Raw genomic sequence first — 17,795 nt, 5'->3', positions numbered from 1 at the left:
ACAAACCAGGCTGTTCCCAAGACTATACATTGCTCTCCACAAACTTACAGCAAGAACCCATTGCTGAAGACAATGCACAACTCATTGGATACAAAGAAGTCAAGCTGTTGCTAACATAGAGCCTTCATCCCTACTTTTGAGCATCTTTGGTACAGGAAGGTACTCTACACAATGCCAAAGAAGAATCAAAAAATACCAATCCAGCCACAAACCTTTTGATCTGTGATCATATCCTGCCTGCAAGATATACTACCACAATGGTAGAAAAAACTCGTGGGAGTAACCAATATGTGATTTGACTTAAGGCCCACTCCATGAGATAGAATCCACCATACCCAACACTGCTAGATGACCAAGAACCTGAGACTAGATAGTCTAGGGTCCTAGAGTAAAACCAAATACTACCGTTCTAAAAAAAAAAAAAAAAAGTAGCGATAAAATGACTCCTGATGACATTCTTCTATATGCATAGATAAGTGCTTCGCTCAGCCACCTTCAGAGAAGCTTCCTCCTGCAAAAGGTGGAAACAAATATAGTGATCCAAAGCCAGATTGTATGCAGAGAGTGAGAGACATTGGAACACCCAGCCCTACAGAGGATATCTCCAGCAAATTCCTCCCCTCAGGTCTCAGGGAACCATTGGGGAAAGGAGGTGGAAACAGTGTAAGAGCTATAAGAGATAAAAGACACAAAGAAAACAAGAGCCTCTAAAACAACATAGCCAACACATATGAACTCACAGAGATTGAGGCAGCATGCTCAGGGCCTACACAGATCTGCACCAGATATGGTATGGGTATTGGTGGTGTCTTCTGAGCTTCCCAGATGCATGCTTTGTACCCATTACATTATTGTTACTTAGAAAGTTCCTAGTCACTATTGCTTAAGATATTATATGTGTAGGCAAAATACTCCTACACATAGAATAAATAAATCTTAATTTGTTTTTAAAAACTGACATTAAGAAAATCCAATGTAAACAAATACACTGTACTCATGAACTTGTACTGATCTTGACATTAAGTGGATGGACACTGGTTCTAGTTCAGACTACAGAAACACATGATATATATTTGGTGTTCTACTTAATAAGTATTAATAGCTAATTCGAGAATATCAGGGGATGAAAAAGTTAAGGATTCATAGGTAACTACTTGCCCCCAAGACCTAGCAGGCTCCCTTTCTTCATTTTTTCACCTTGCTTTTTCTAAGAACCAAGATCCCCTAAATAGCCTGAGGAGAAGTCACAAACAATTTTCTACAGCCTTATTAGCTGCCAAACACATGGAAAATGATGAAGGTCAGTTTACAAAATGCTGCAAGACTCTTATTTATTTTATAATAATTTTAAAGACACTATTATGGAGCTGAGGGTATGGCTCACTGATAGCTTTCCCTGGAACAGATTTCCTCTCACTACAATAAATAAGTAAACAACTACTACATGCCAAAAACTATCCCAGATATAGAGTAAATTATTGTATTTTGGTACAGAGTCTAGCTCTTGATTACTTAGATTTGGAAAATAGTATTATTCATATATTCAGAGGTGATGAAGTTGACAGACTGCCTATAATTAGCTATTTAAAATAAGAAAATGCCAACTCATTCATTTCCACAAAGATTTAGAATACTTCTAGCCAGGCCTGTCTCTAAAATTTGTGGGGTCAGAGCAAGAGCATAAAATGGAAGATCATGTACTTAAAAGCTAGAAGTTAATATATATGTATATGTATACATTATTATGCACAACCATTATCATAATTTGACAAATTCATCTTATAAATAACCTACAAGGCCAAATGGCTTGTTGGAAAGGTGCGAAGAAAAGCCAAAGCTGCTTCTCTGTCTATACCATAGGATGGAACTAGACCAGCTCCTTGTTTTATTTGGACTTCCTGCCCAAGGTCTTTGTTCATCTCCCCCCTTGTGTCTAGAGATGTGCCATTCTGCAGCAGTGGGGTTTTACCTGGGGTGACCCTAAGGAAAAGGCTAAGAATTCCCGTGAAGAACTTTAGGACACATAGGAAGATAATACAAGAGGATTATAGAAGGGGAAGGGGTCTCCAGATGTATACTCCATTCTCTTGACCCATGGATGTCTCAGAAAATGAAAGTCAAAAAAAGCCCCTTCAACGTGAGATCCATAGCCATAATTCAGAGTGTCCTTTGCCCACTAGTAAGGTACTAAGAAGGCAAACTACTGACTTAATACTAAAAGAAGACAATTTACCAGCTTTGAAATTGAGGCCTAGTTCATCATCTCTCCTTAGGAACCTCCCAGCCTAACAGAAGATACTTATCCCTTACATTCAGGTATGTATCTCTTATGATGGCACAGACATACTTTGACATACTAATTCCATCTTTTCTGAGTTAGAAAAAGATGGCGGTTCAGTGGCTACAGAGTCTCCCTGCAGACTGAGAAAATGCATGAGGCTCAGCAGATAGGGCTGCTTGACCCAGAGCAAGGGACTTACATCTATTTTCTTCAACTCCTCCAATGATTTTAGAGCCAAGTTCTATGAGCATTCTCCCTATTGTCCTCTAAACTCTGTCACACTGAAGATTCTCTCTTAACAGTCCTCAAATTACTTGGCAAAAAGTAAATCAGGCTGACTTCAGTCAGGAAAGCATTATGTGCTGTGGCGAAAATGATGTATCATAGAAACTAGTCCTAACATCATTGAGAGAAGGGCAGTGAGTAGAAGCCTAGGAGGGCAAAGGAGGATGAAAGAAGCTAACCATCATTAGTCTAAGAGAGCCCAGCACATCCAGCTGTGGCAGAGATGGGAAAAGTAGATCATAACAACTGTAGGAAGGTGTTCCTAAATGTGTGTGGACCTGGAGTTGCTATTGATCAAGAGTCAACAGTTGGGGCTGGAGAGATGGCTCAGAGGTTAAGAGCACTGACTGTCCTTTCAAAGGTCCTGAGTTCAATTCCCAGCAACTACATGGTGGCTCACAACCATCTATAATGAGATCTGGTGCCCTCTTCTGGCTCGAATACTGTATAAATAATAAATAAATAACTTTCTTTAAAACTTTTATTAATTACACTTTATTCACTTTGTATCCCCCCCATAAACCCCTCTTTCCTCCCCTCCTAATACCACCTTCCCTCCCCCTTCTTCACACATGCCCCTCCCCAAATCCACTGACAGGGGAGGTCCCCCTCTCCTTCCTTCTGATTTTAGTCTATCAGATCTCATCAGGAGTGGCTGCATTGTCATCTTCTGTGGCCTGGTAAGGCTGCTCCCCCTCAGGGGAAGGTGATCAAAGAGCAGGTCAATTATGTCAGAGGCAGTCTCTCTTCCCATTACTATATAACCCACTTGGACACTGAACTGCCATGGGCTACATCTGTGCAGGGGTTCTAGATTATCTCCATGCATGGTACTTGGTTAGAGTATGAGTCTCTGGAAAGACCCCTGTGTTCAAATTTTCTGGTTCTGTTCCTCTCCTTGTGGAGCTCTTGTCCTCTCCAGATCTTACTATTTCCCACTTCTTTCATAAGATTCCATGCACTCTTTCCAACAGTTGGCCATAAGTCTCAGCATCTGCATTGATAGTCTGCAGGGCAGAGCCTTTCAGAGACCCTCTGTGGCACGTTCCTAACATGTTTCTTGTTTTCTTCTTCTGATGTCCATCCTCTTTGCCTTTCAGGATGGGGATTGAGCATTTTAGTCAGAGTCCTCCCTCTTGATTAGTTTCTTTAGGTGTACAGATTTTAGTAGGTTTAGCCTATATTATATGTCTATATGAGTGAGTATATACCATGTGTGTCTTTCTGCTTCTGGGACAGCTCACTCAGGATGATTCTTTCCAGTTCCCACCATTTACCCGCAAATTTCATGATTTCCTTGTTTTTCATTGCAGAGTAATATTCTATTGTATAGATATACCACAATTTCTGTATCCATTCTTCAGTTGAGGGGCATCTGGATTGTTTCCAGCTTCTGGCTATTACAAAATAACTCTTTAAAAAAAAAAAAAAAGAGTCAACGGTTGGAGCGGTGTTGGTGTCACACACCTTTAATCCCAGCACCCAGGAGGCAGATTCAGGCAGATCTCTGTGAGTTCAAGGCCAGCCTGGTCTACAAATTGAGCCCAGGGCAGCTAAGGCTACAGAGAAACCCTAGAAACCCTAGAGAGGAGAGAGAACAGTTAGAAAGGAGATCGGGCCAAAAGAGCAAAGATAAGCTGGCAGCTGCTTTGTATGACAATGTTTCTTGTGTCAGTCTTGCCTTCTAAATCTTTGTGTCAGTTCTAATCCAGTGACCAAGTTGGCACTCTATTACACTAAGGAAGTGGTGGAGATATGTCCTGACAGAACGCAACTAGCATGATACCCAGGGAGGGTACAGGATAAACTCATAGACAGAAAGGCTAAAAGGGATCTTTTAACAGATCCAACAGGAGTACTATTCTGAAAATGAGATCCAGCAGGAGTACTGTTCCGGAAGTGAGACTATAGGGACAGCTACTAAGAGCTTTCCTGCTGGGATGGAACTGAGGACATCATTACTTTGGCTGATGCTGACTCAGAATAACTGTTTTCATCCTGAATTGAAAGAGGTATGAGTTAGCAGCCAAAATTCCCAAAATACTTTGGTACAACCATATCTTAACAGAACACTTTTCTCCAACTGAACCAAGCACACGTATCTTTAGAGTTCTTTCCATGCACTGAGTGTATGGGGGATGGGGTGGGGCATTACCTTAACACAAATTAGGAAGACTTCACATTACTAAAATTCATAAATTTATTAACAGTGCTTACTTAGATGCTGCTAAGAGGATCATTCCTTACAAAGAATAAAATGCTTATTAGAGTCAATTAAAGTATATTTAAATGATTCATTTTTCGACTTTTATTTTCCTATTTAAAGGAAGTTCTTGCTGAGTTGTATATCAACACTTCAACGTTTTGGGCACATTTTAATCTTTGGAGTGGAAAAAGAAAGAAAATGTTTGTCATTCCAGGAGCATAATCAGTTGAGCCAGCACACAATGACATAGTTAATTCACCAACAGAATTTGTTGCCATAGCTCCAGGGAGGGACAGGGTAGATCAAACAATGGCCTTTTTCACAACTTCAGCTTTCACCACAACCTGCCTGTCCCCACACAACAGCCATCTGAACGCCAGTTCAGAGCACAGCAATTGTCAATGAACAACAGCCCAGAGGGGACAAGAGGACTCTTGTGGCAAATCTTATTTGCAAAGGCACTGGATAACTTGAATCTCTGCTTATCTAATAAACAAGACACTCCTAGTCCTTGGAGCTTATCTGTCAGCACTGGGCTTATCAAGCTGTCTTGACCTTTTAGCCAAGTGTCTCCTATAGGTCTAGAGCCACAAAAATTTCTCCCTGAGACTAAAAAGAACTTGAGGAGGAGAAGACCATAGAGACGGAAGAAAGTTGGGAATGAACATAGTGGGACATCAGAAATGTGCCATGGACAAGGACAACTGCACTCCCAAGTTCTCACGCAAGGTAATGGCAATGCTTTCTTCTTTGCTTTTCCTTTTTAAATATCAAAATTGGTTGAAAAATAAACATGAGTGTGGCAGACCTTATGTTACATTCATACTGAAAAGGAAGGTAATAGCTTCTCCATCTTGAGGTAATTTTTTTAAAGGAGAAACAAAATGTGGCTTAATGTTACTTTCTCTTTCCTCTTATAACTTTTGTAAGATCCCTGGATATATTTAGACAACAGGAAAAAAAACTCGTTTTCTAGAAATAGTCAGTGAGATTGTTATGGTGGTGGCGTATGCTGTTAATCCCAGCACTCAGGAGACTGAGGCAGAAGGATTATGGGTTCAAGGTCAGCCTGAGTTACATAGTAAAAATCTCATAAAAAAATAAAAATAAAATTTGGGGACTGGGCTTGTAGCTGAGTGTACATGAGGCTCTGGGTTCAATCTCTAAATTTAAATCCAAAATGCAGATTAAAAAGCCAAATCAGAAAAAAAAAAGGATGCATAGAGAGCCTGGGGATACTGAAAAAACAGTTGAACAAAATGTTCATTACCCCTTAAGGTGATAAATTTTTCTAGTGGAAATGTCTTAAAATCTTAATCGTTTTTTGATGCAAAGTCTTACTAATAGCTCAAGTTGGACTTAATTTCACTATGTAACTCAGGCTGGTCTCAAATTCATAATCTCCATGATTGTCGTCCAAGGGCTGGGACTATAGGTATACCTCACCACAGATGCTCTTCCCCAGTTTCTGGGGTATGTATTCTTTATTTCCTCACTTGTAAGAAAAAAAAAAAGCTTCTTAAAAGTTAAGTAAATTGTCCAAGATATTAAAGGGAGAAATGGATCCTAGGATCCAATTTCTATTTTAAAAAATTTAAATACAAGGTGGTGGTGGTGCAAACCTTTAATCCCAGGACTTGGTAGGCAGAGACAGGTGTTTGAGTTTGAATTCGAGGCCAGCCTGGTTTACAGAGCGAGTTCCAGCACAGTCAGAGCTGCATGGAGAAACCCTGTGTCAAAAACAAAAACAAAAACAAAAACTATCATACAAAACGAGGAAGCCAGCTACTAGCTTTACATAGCTATTTAAATTTATTTATTTTAATTTTATGCACTTGTGTGTGTGCTTGAGTGTATATATGTGCAGCACATGCATGCAGGAGGCCACAGAGGTCAAAAGAGGCATCAGCTCCCGTGGAATTGAAGATATAAGATGGTTGTGTGCCACCATATAGGTGCTAGGAACTGAACTAAGGTCTTCTGAAAGAGCAATATGTGCTGGCTCTTAATCTCTAAGCCATCTCTCCAGCTCAAGCTACTTAAATTTAAGTTAATTAAAATTAAATATAAACTAAAATTCAATTCCTCAGCTGCACTAGCCTCATCTCAAGTGCTCAGTAGCTACATATAGCTCATGAGACTATCTTTATTTGAACAATGCAATTATAGAACATTCCACAAGCAGAGAAAATTCTATTAAATAGTAAGGCTTTAAACTCTGTGCTTCTTTTAGATATGGTGACCCATGTTCTGAAAATATGTTGCAGTTCTGTTACACATAATATGGAACTTAAAACTTACATTAAACTATCATTCATTTGAAGTCTCCTCATTTGCATAGTGCCAAGTTAACTTTGATCTGCAAATTAATAATATAGATAAGAGTCAAGGAGATTGTTAAATGCACTTCAGAGACCAAAGATTTTTATGCACCATCAAATAGCTCCAGAAGCACTCACTTAGTTGCAAGGAATTGATAGGATAATTACACATCATTTTTATTTATTTATTAAAATAGAGATCCCCTAAGGTGCCCTTGTAGAGAATAATGTGGTTAGCCTACTTATTTCTAGTAACCCTTTTGCTGTTTCTAGATTCTATGTAAATCATTTTACACTACTGATTTTGCTCTATTCATTTGGAACATACAGTATGTTGGTAGTAAAAAATACTTTTTGTACTGACATTTTGACTAGTTCAAGAACAACTTCAAAGCCCCTTACTTCTTCCTTTGTAAGCCATGAAACCCTGGGAGGGTGTGGCTCCAGCATATAGCCTCTCTCACAACACAGGACTTACATAAGTACCTGTTAGTTGAGGGACAGTCTTTCAAGATCCAGTTTGCTCAGGTGGACTCTGTTTTCCCCAACAGAATCTATGAATCAAATGGAAAACAGCTTCATGTTTGCTTCTTCTTTTGTAACCAGTCTTTGTGGCAGGATAAGGACTTCCTGTTTATGAAAAAGAACTAACTTCAGGGTATTTGGAAAGGGAGAAGAGGAGTATGATAACAAAGAATAAAGAACTCCAAGATGAGCTGGGCTCAGTGGCGCATGCCTGCAATCCCAGCACACGGGGAAGCAGAGGCAGATGGACCTCTGAGTTTGAGGCCAGCCTGGTCTACAAAGTGAGTCAAAAACAGCCAGGGTTACACAGGAAGACCCTGTCTCTAAAAAACAAGGGGAGTATCAATCTCAGAAAAGATCCCTGGGCCCAGATATTTTGATTCTGTTGCTCTCATTGTGGAGCCCCTGTCCCTTCCAGGTCTTTCTATCTCCCCCTTCTTGTATAATATTCCCTGCACTCTGCCCAAAGTTTGGCTATGAGTCTCAGAATTTGCTTTGATACCCTGCTGGGTAGAGTCCTTCAGAGGCCCCCTGTGGTAGGCTCCTGTCCTGTTCCCTGTTTTCTCCTTCTTCTGATGTCCATCCCGTTTGCCTTTCTGAATGAGGATTTAACATCTTACCCAGTGTCCTCCTTCTTGCTTAGCTTCTTTAGGTGTACAGATTTTAGTATGATTATTTTATAGTATATGGCTAATATCTGCTTAGAAGTGAGTATATACCATGTGTGTCTTTCTGCTTCTGGGATATCTCACTCAGGATGATCTTTTCTAGTTCCCACCATTTGCCTGCAAATTTCATGATTTCCTTGTTTTTAATTGCTGAGTAGTATTCCAGTGTATAAATATATCACAATTTCTTTATCCATTCCTCAATTGAGGAACATCTGGGTTGTTTCCAGATTCTGGCTATTACAAATAAAGCTGCTATGAACATGGTTGAACAAATGTCCTTCTTGTATACTTGAACATATTTTGAATATGTGCCTAGGAGTGGTATGGCTGGATCTTGAGGAAGCACTATTCCTAATTGTTTGAGAAAGCTCCAGATTGATTTCCAAAGTGGTTGTACAAGTTTGCATTCCCACCAGCAATGGAGGAGGGTTCCCCTTTTTCCACATCCAGCATGTATTGTCACTTGAGTTTTGACTGATACTCCAACCAAGGTCCATGCATGGAGATAACCTAGAACCCCTGAACAGATGTAGCCCATAGCAGCTCAGTCTCCAAGTGGATTCCCTAGTAATGTGAACAGGGACTGTCTCTGACATGAACTCAGTGGCTGGCTCTTTGATCATCTCCCCCATGGGGTTGGGGGTAGGGTTGGGGTCCAGCCTTACCAGACCACAGAGGAAGACAATGCAGACAGTCCTGATGAGACCTGATAGGCTAGGTACAGATGGAAGGAGAGGAGGACCTCCCCTATCAGTGGACTTGGGGATGGGCACCGGAGGAGATGAGGGAGGGAGGGTGGGATTGGAAGGGGAAGAGGAAGGGGGCTACAGCTGGCATACAAAGTGTATAAACTGTAAATAATAAATTAAAATTAAAAATTCTTAGATAAATGAGAATACAGAGAAATGTTTCAAGCTGCGAAAAGCAAACAAATGAGAGGTAAAGGCTGACACCAAAACTTGCTAATATAGTGTTCCCTTACCAATTCCTGGCCAGTAACAGTTTATATTTGTGAAAGAAAGAAAGAAGGAAAGGAAGGAAGGAAGGAAGGAAGGAAGGAAGGGAAAGGAAAGGAAAGAAAGAAAAGAAAGAAAGAAAAAGAACAAGAAAAAACAAGGGGAAAAAGAACTTCAAGATGTTTTGTTCAGAAAGCAGCACTTAGTCCTTAGTGTGTGTGTGTGTGTGTGTTTGCCATGCTGGCAATCAAACCCAGGATACTGCACAAGCAGTCTAACACTGTACTACTTTGCTAGACAAACACTTACATTTCTAAATTCATAGCTGAGCTGTTTTCCCACAGCTTGCTAAGATTAACTCCCCTTTCCTTGGCATATACTCATGTACATTGTACTAGATTTCATAAGGACACATTCATGTAGGTGTATAATGCACTTTGAGCATATCTACCCATGCATCCCTACTCTCTTATAAAACTACCTCCTCAACCTATCAGTAAATTCAGAGAATATTATCTGTTGTTTCCTCTTTTGCCTTGAGAAAACATCTAACCCACAGGCCATAAAGTGAGACAAGAAAATTTGTTAGAAACAATTTAATGTGCACTAAATATTTATGTTTCATCTGGAAGCCATTAAACTTTTTAGAGTCTGCCAGATCTAGAACTTCTACATAACTGAATTTTTTTTAAAGCCACCTAAGGGAAAGTCGGGTGTAGTGGCACAACACCTAAAGTCCAGTATATTTTGGGAGGCAGAGGCAGGTAAATGTCTGTGAGTTCAAGGTCGACCTGGTCTACATAAGGAATTCCAGGCCCAGCCAGGGCTACATAATGAGCCTTTGTCTCAAAAAAAAAAAAAAAAAAAAATACAACACAACAACACAAAACAAAACAACAACAAAAATCCAAAGTTGTACAAAAAGAAAGAAGCTATTAACTTCTTATTCTAAAATATCATTTTAGGTCTTCTTACCTCCCATCTTCCTGTAATCCCTGTACATGACCCTTTATAGTAGTGTGTATTTGCACACTCTTCAGCTAGCTCAACACAGTCATGTGTCCTTTGGGCACTATGTTAGACTGTTCTAAGGGTCACACAGCCTCTTATCTCAATTATCAGATACAGAATCACTGCCAAAGATTGCCTGGCTGCTACTTCTTCCTATGAATATGGAGTTGGAGAGGTGGAGCACAAGCTCACTTGAGGGAGTGCAGTAACTTTTCCCTATACTTCACCCACTGTGCTCCCCCAAGGCAAGCCTGGCTGAGTCCAAATGCCTAAAGATTCCCTGCTCACTGAAATGGCCCCATTATCAGGCAAATAGACATGAAGCAGGAGGTTCTAGCCTTGTGACCAAACAGGGTTTTTCTGTATTTCCTGACACTGAGAGCTATATAGGGGAAAGAGTCTTATTATTTCTCTCATTTTTTTTTTCCTGAAGAACCTGGAGTCAGCCCTAAAATATAGGATACAGAAGAATGGCAGAATGGCATAAAATTAATTTAGTTTCATTTCACAACAATGCCTTAAAGTGTGAAACTGTTTTTTATTTCAATCTTGCTTTGGGTGTTAGTTTAAAGTTCTCTTCAAGCCAAACATGATGTAGCATGCTTGTAATCCCAGTACTTGGGAGCTTAAGACAGGAATATTGCCATGAACTAAACTAGAGGAGCATCAGGAGTTCAAGACCAGTCTGGGCAGCAACAGCAAGAGCTTGTCTCAAAACTGCAACCAAAATAGTCTGACTCCTACTCCTCAGATCTACTATATACATAGGAACTATATACTTTGTGGTAAGTACTAAGCAGATGCAAACACACATATTTAAAGACACAGTTCACATTTAAGGTTACAGTATTTCTGAGTTGAATACATGTTTGCCCTCTTTCTTTCTGAACGTATAGCATTATAGACTCAACTCCAAGTCTCCTGACTTTATAACAGGGATGGAGAGTAAGTGATACATAATGATTTCTATTTAAAAGTGACCTGGTGGGCAGTCAGCATCTAAATGGAGATTACATCTTTTTCCAAAGTCAATTACTTGCTCTATATCCAAGGTTGGCCTTGAACCAATGGCAAGCCTCCTGAGCGTTGGGATTATAAGTGTGCACCACTATACCTGGCTGAGATGGGTAATTAATTAATTAATTAATTAATTTAGTAATTTTTCATTAATTCCAGTTTATTCACTTTGGAGATGGGTTATTTAAGCAAAAGAAATACAACCCTTGTGGCGATGAATATGTTCATTCCCAGTTCTCTCCATTGCCAAAGACAAAGACTACAGAGCTGTCAGGAGAAGAAACATTGTTTCCACTACTTAATGAAGAGACACCCCGACTTTACAGTCAGTCTATTTATTAAGAAGGTAGTCAGTGTAAACTGGAGGTTTGGTATTTGAAACTGAAAGGTAATAAAATCAGAACACTACTCAGATTTTCTTCTCATAAAGAAATGAATAACAATTTAAGGCCACCAAGCTAAGGTAATCACAATTTGAATGATTTCTCCTGAGCATGCCTCTAATAACCTGCTCATATTGGGTAAAAAGAACAAAGAAAGGCAAAGTTAATTACTAAGGAAAAGCTTCATCAACGGATTTTGGTTACCTTAACCCGAAGTTTCTCACCATTGCTGTTACTGATACATGAGGCTAGATAACTCTGTATTGCAGGGACTGACCTGTGCATGGCGGATGCTTCAAAAGATCCCAGGTCTCTAACCATTAAATACCAGTAATATCCCTCTCTACCAAGTTGTGACAATCACAACAGTCTCCTGAAATTGTTAAATGTCCCTTCTAAGGCAAAATTATCAGTTACTACTTTGCTTCTATCTCTCCATTCCCCGGGGGGTCTTCCAGGGCTTGCTGTTCTGGAGACTCAAAACACAACATTTCATACCAGGGTCATCGGTAATTTTCATGGAATTATTTGAAAAAGAAATAGACTGGGTCCAGACAACAAAGAAATGACTCTTGGCATTTCTGTACAGGGAAATGTCAGACAGGAAGGACAAAAGATCTAGTAAAGTATTCATTTAAGGCACTCAGCTAAACCCTCAGCTTATCACTAATCACCACAAGCCTCTCAGAGGCATTTTTAACTTTGTTTTATTTTGAGGAAACTGAGGCTTACAGAGGTTAAGAGATGTGCTCAAGAACACAAATTCTGGAACTTAGTATGCAGCAACTTTTGTGTATATATAAATAGTGCTTGGACATATGACTTTTGAATGCCAGATACCTAATAGAACAAAGAGACCAGTATTTCTCTTTTGTGAGATTTATTTTTATTTTATGTGTATATGTGAGTGACTACGCATAGGTATGTACACCATGGCCTGGTGCCTGCAGAGGACAGAAGAGGACCTTGGATCTCCTGGGACTGGTGTTCCAAGCAATTGTACACTGCCATGTGGGAGTTGGGAACCAAACCAGGGTCCTACGGAAGAACAGGTAATGCTTGTAACTGCTTAGTTATCTCTCCTGCCCAAGAATTTCTCTTCTTCTAAAAATAATGTTTTTGACCAAGCAAAGTTTCAAACTTATACACATTTAGACAAAGCTGTATATTCCCATTTAAAATGATCGTGTGCTCCCCCCACCTTGCCTCGGCACGATCAACTCATAGTCCATCCTATTCATTCAGGGCCTTCTCAACATCTATGTTATTAACATTGTGGGTGGGATAATTGTCACACACATGCACACCACAAAAGCTAGGCCAATGTCTGGATGATTTGACTGGTAAGAGTACAAAGAATCACTTTTAGATTCAGAGAGTTTCTCACTTTCATGGTCATCAAAAGAGACCACGGCTGGTGTCACTGACTTCCCATAGCCCTTGTCTCCCACAGGAGAAAAGATAATGCTGAAACAAAATGGGCCAGATGTCTCTACTCCCAAGGCTGAGAAACCCAATGAAGATTGAAACTATGTGATTTTCTTTTTGCATCTCTATACTGAGACAAAGCAGAAGGCCCAAAAGAAAGGAGAAAGTGATTAGAAAAGGCCTTGGGACAGCAGATGGCCTAAAGAGAGATAAGGAGCCTAGAGGGAGATAGTTGCTATTACTGCTCCTAATCTCCCAGCCCGGAAGGTCACCAGGCCTTCTCCAGTATTCATACAAGCTGTCCTTCAAGCCTCTGTGTGACCCAAGGTCTTCAGCACGTAGTAGAGGATGACTTCTCCATACAGCCTAGGGTGTTTAGCAGCATCCAAACAGTCACTCACTAGATACCTGTAGCACTATCCTCCCAAGTTGACAAAAATGTGTCTAGACATCACTAAACTTTTCTAGGGCAAAACTTAACACAACTGACAACCACTGATCTAGAGTTTAATCCAAACATTATAGAGGGGCAAACACTTCAGTATATATTTCTAAAATAATGTTTTGAAAACAGAAATGCAATGCCATTGTTATACCTAAAAAATTAACAGTGTCTCCACACCATCCAGAAATTAGTCTAATTTCCAGTTGTCACATAAATGTTATATATTTTAGTGTTTTGAATTTGAAATACTAAGACTGTACTCTACATTAACTGCTATCTTGTGGGCATTATGCAGACAATGGACTTCTTACAATTGATTGGCAGAAGAATCAAAGCTTATTCTTTGGAATTTTCTATAACCTGGACTTTGCTGATTGCACCCCTGTGGTGTTAACATACTTGTTCATCTCCTCTGTGTTTCCTGTAAAGTGCTCTGAGTATTAGGATTGTGCGGTTGAGTTATACAGCAGGTTCATAAATCATTCCACACGACTGGTTCCATGTGGGAAATTTTATTAGAGGAAGGGGGTTGGTCACAGAGACCGTCTTTGGGCAAGGAGAGAGAGAGAAAGAGAGAAAGGTTTCCTCTTATAAGGTGATCCAGCGCATGCACAAGTGGTCCACAGTTGGCCTCACAGATGCCTGATGTCCCGTTTGTCAGGTCCCTTGGGGCCTGGCTGTAGAGATGCCTGCTTATGGATCCCAACATTCCTCCCTTTGTGTTTTATTAAAAAAGTGAGGAGCTAGGAAGGGGGTGATGGTGGGGAGGATATGGGGTGACTTTTGCTCTTCAAGCTACTTCCTGCTGATTAGGGGTGTTGCCATTCTCAGGGTATAACTGGTCCCTACCATCAGGGTTGATTGGAAGGTCATTGTCATCCGGTTCTGTGGGCAGAGGTTGATAATCCTGTAAGAGTAACTGATTAATGGTTTGGTTAGAGAATTTTTGCATTTGTTGGAGGAATATGGAGAAGAAGTTAATAAAGCAGGTGCAAAAAGCTAAAGCAGAAAATGAGCAGAAGAGGTGAGGAAGAACAGAATCCACTTCCATATGGGGTTCTCAGAGGCCCAAGAATTAGAGGCGTCGAGCTGTTCCGTTTGCTTTTGTAGATTTGTCTGGAGTTGTTGGATTTTGTCTTTCACTATACCCAACTGGTTGACATAAAAACAGCATTCCTCTTGGAGGAAGATGCAAAGGCCATCCTCTTTAGCCGTGATGGAAACCAATCCTTGTTGTTGTTTTTTGTTTTGTTTTTAACATTTATTTATTATTTATGCAGTGTTCTGTCTGCATGTACACTTGCATGCCAGAAGAGGGCATCAGATCTCATTATGGATGGTTGTGTGTCACCATGTGGTTGTCAGGAATTGAACTCAGGACCTCTGAAAGAACAGACAGTGCTCTTAACTATGAGCCATCTCTCCAGGCCCCCTTGTTGGTACTACTACTGCTGCCGGGGATTTGATCTGCCCTTGGAGAATTAGTATTGTCTAAGCCACTTGCTGGAGGTCCTGGATGAACTGGGAAGAAAGCTGATAATACAAAATCAGTGAATTGGCTAGTTCTACTGTCCTGGTCTCAACAGCTGCTGTGATTCCTGCAACAGCCAAGAAGGGCAAGATTTGAATTGCCCTCTTATCTTGCTGGGCAATTATGGAGTCCATGATCAGGACTGGTAGGGGCTCTTTCTCATTTATTGACCCCAGCTCGGGGAAGAGGAGCACCAGCTTGCAAACTCCTGATCAACCAGCAGGCAGACAATGGTAGACCTGAGTACTGAAAAGAATTGAGGTATTATTAGCAGTAGGGCATTGGGGTTGAGATGAGGTATCAAGGATTACAGTTTTATTACTGTCTAAGAAACTTAGCATTCCTACAGAGTATGTCCCAGATGCCTTGAAACAGCTTGCCACACCAAAGAGGGTGATATGAAAAAGGTAGGGGGCTGTGGCAACATCAGAGTCAGGCAGTTAGTGAATGGTGAAGTAAGGTTACTTGACAGGGTCACCAGAGAAGCTGTCAGCAGTAGTTCTGAGTTGGTCCCAGGTGGGGCACACAGCCAACAAGCTTTAAAACAGCCTGATTGGGCCACATTAAGGAGCTTGTAGGCCGAGGTCAGAGTCTGAAGTAGGAGACAAAATGACAGGCTTGTATTCTAGGAGGGGGAATGTCAGAGAGGCAATGACCTTAGAGGAGTGTTTAATTACCTTTTGTACTTCTCCCATCCCCAGGGGTTGGGTGATTGGGACGTATTTTCTCTGGATATGGATGGTACTTGTTGGTAGATCGGGTGTGTAGCTGAGGTAGAGTTTTCCAACGATGCCTGTTTCCCATCTAGATCCCAAGGGTCTTGGATGTATAAGTAGAGAGTCTTCTTCTGTGCTGGTGCGTGGATCTGGCAAGACCAGTATGGGCAGCCTCCCTAACTGTCTGGCCATTTTTTTTGCAATAATCTTTTGTTTGGTCAAGGAGTAAGCAAATAAAAATTCTCTCAGATAAGAGAGGAGGGATAGATGAGGGGGTGATGGCTATTTCAATCAGCTCCTGACAGCCTCCCATAGAGCAATTTCCCAAACCTATTTGGAGAGACTGTTTATTATCAGTTATGGCTTCTTAAACCCCGAATCTCCATGTGTAGGGATTACCTTGGACAGACACAGGCAAGAGGGAGAGGTGGAAAAATCCACATCCAATCCAGTAGGGTCAAAAACAGCTTCCAAAGCAAGGCCTCATTTCTCTGGAGCTGGAGACAAGGTGGTTGATCTTGGTATCTTCTGGAGCTTGAGGGAGCAGGGTCCTGTTGGAGTTGATATGTGGTAGAGGGCATTATCTTGAAGGGAGGGGTAAAAGGCTTGAGGTGAGAGAGATGAATCCAGTGAGGGAAGTCCTCAAGCTTAGCATCTGTAGGGTCACAAGAATCACCTTGAAAGGGCCTTGCCATTTATGAGAAAGAGAAGAAGGGTGTTGGTCTGGATAGGAGAGAAGGACCTGGTCGCCAATGTTAATAGGAGATGGACAGGAGTTACTGTGTGGCTGTGGTAAACAGTGGTCAGTAAAGTTCCATAGAGAAGAAGGGAGATGATAGAGTAAAGGAGTAAGTAGGTGGTCAGGGAGAGACCAGGATTTAGCTGAAAGACCAGGAGTTAGAACCAGTTGTCCACACATGAGCTCAAAGGGCAAGATGGACAGAGGGGTTTTTTTGGTGTGTGTGTGGGGGAGCTCATAGCCTGAAAAGGGTCAGGGAGAGGAGTTTTACCCAATTGAGGTGAAGCTCTTGTAATAGTTTAACAAGAGTATTATTTTAAGGATATGTTAGTTCACTCTATCTTTCCTGAGGTCTGGAGATTGGATATGAAAATACCAAGGAATATTAAGGGCTTTAGATAAGGTCTTGGAAACCTAAGAAGTGAACTCAGAACCATTGTCTGACTGGAGGGAGGTAGGGATTCCAAAACGTGGGATAATTTCACAGAGAAGGAGATCAGAAACTGCCTGAGCTCTTTTGTTAGTAGTGGGGAATGCCTCCACCCATCCTGAGAATGTGTCTACCAAGACCAGGAGGTACCGGACACATTTGACTGCTGGCATGTGGGTAAAATCAAGTTACCAGTCAGTCCCAGGGAGAGAGCCTCTAGCCTGGTGGGTAGGGAAAGGGGAATTACAATATTCTGAGTTAGGATCTGAAGTCTGGAAGATTTTACAAGAGACGGTGATAGTCTTTAGGAAAGGCAGGTCCTCAGGGGTGGGCTGCAGGTCAGTCTTGACAAAGTTAGACAAGGCTTGACTGTTAGGATGAAAGAGCTGGTGTAGATAGGAATATGATGAGTGTCAGGAGATGACAGGGGAGATGTTGGATGTAGCGTAAGGATGTCCTGTGGTGGGTGAGATGAGCCTAGGCCTTTAAGAGCTGCAGCCTTAGCTGTCTCATCAGCCCAGTTATTTCCTTTGGAAACAATGGAATCATCTGTCCAGTGGAACCCGCAGGGGACTATTCCAATGGCTGTGGGAAGATGGGAGGCTTCTACCATGGCCTTAATTTGGCTTGCATTGGTTACCGATCCTCTCTTTGCTGTAAGTAACCAACTCTCTCTCCAGACATGAGAGAGAAGAATATGAAAGGCATTGTTAGAGTCTGTGTAGACATTAAGAGATTGTTGCTGAGCCAATTGGAAGGCACGGGTAAGAGCTATTAGTTCGGCCTGTTGATTAGTGGTGTGGGCAGGGAGGGCTTGTGCCTCAACCATCTCAGTACCCAACACTATGGC

At 41.2% G+C, this 17,795-nt stretch overlaps 1 protein-coding gene across 4 annotated transcripts in view; it reads left to right on the top strand.

Annotated features, from left to right (window-relative positions):
• Positions 1–5,164: 5,164 nt before the first annotated feature.
• Pcyt1b (phosphate cytidylyltransferase 1B, choline) overlaps positions 5,165–17,795 on the top strand; it is a 94,518-nt gene continuing 81,887 nt past the window's right edge. For 2 of the 4 annotated variants that reach the window (XM_060376741.1, XM_060376739.1), the window contains exons 1-2: positions 5,165–5,501; positions 12,565–12,708. In XM_060376741.1, the coding sequence (XP_060232724.1) occupies positions 12,580–12,708 (129 nt within the window). In that variant the 5' untranslated portion in view covers positions 5,165–5,501; positions 12,565–12,579. The remainder of the gene's footprint in view (positions 5,502–12,564; positions 12,709–17,795) is intronic. The other 2 variants (XM_060376742.1, XM_060376740.1) reach the window with 2 other exon arrangements.

The sequence above is a fragment of the Meriones unguiculatus genome, assembly GCF_030254825.1.
Source record: "Meriones unguiculatus strain TT.TT164.6M chromosome X unlocalized genomic scaffold, Bangor_MerUng_6.1 ChrX_unordered_Scaffold_30, whole genome shotgun sequence".
NCBI lineage: Eukaryota > Metazoa > Chordata > Mammalia > Rodentia > Muridae > Meriones > Meriones unguiculatus.
The sequence above is the reverse complement of the archived record's forward strand: the minus strand, read 5'-3'. Positions and strand labels throughout refer to the sequence as shown.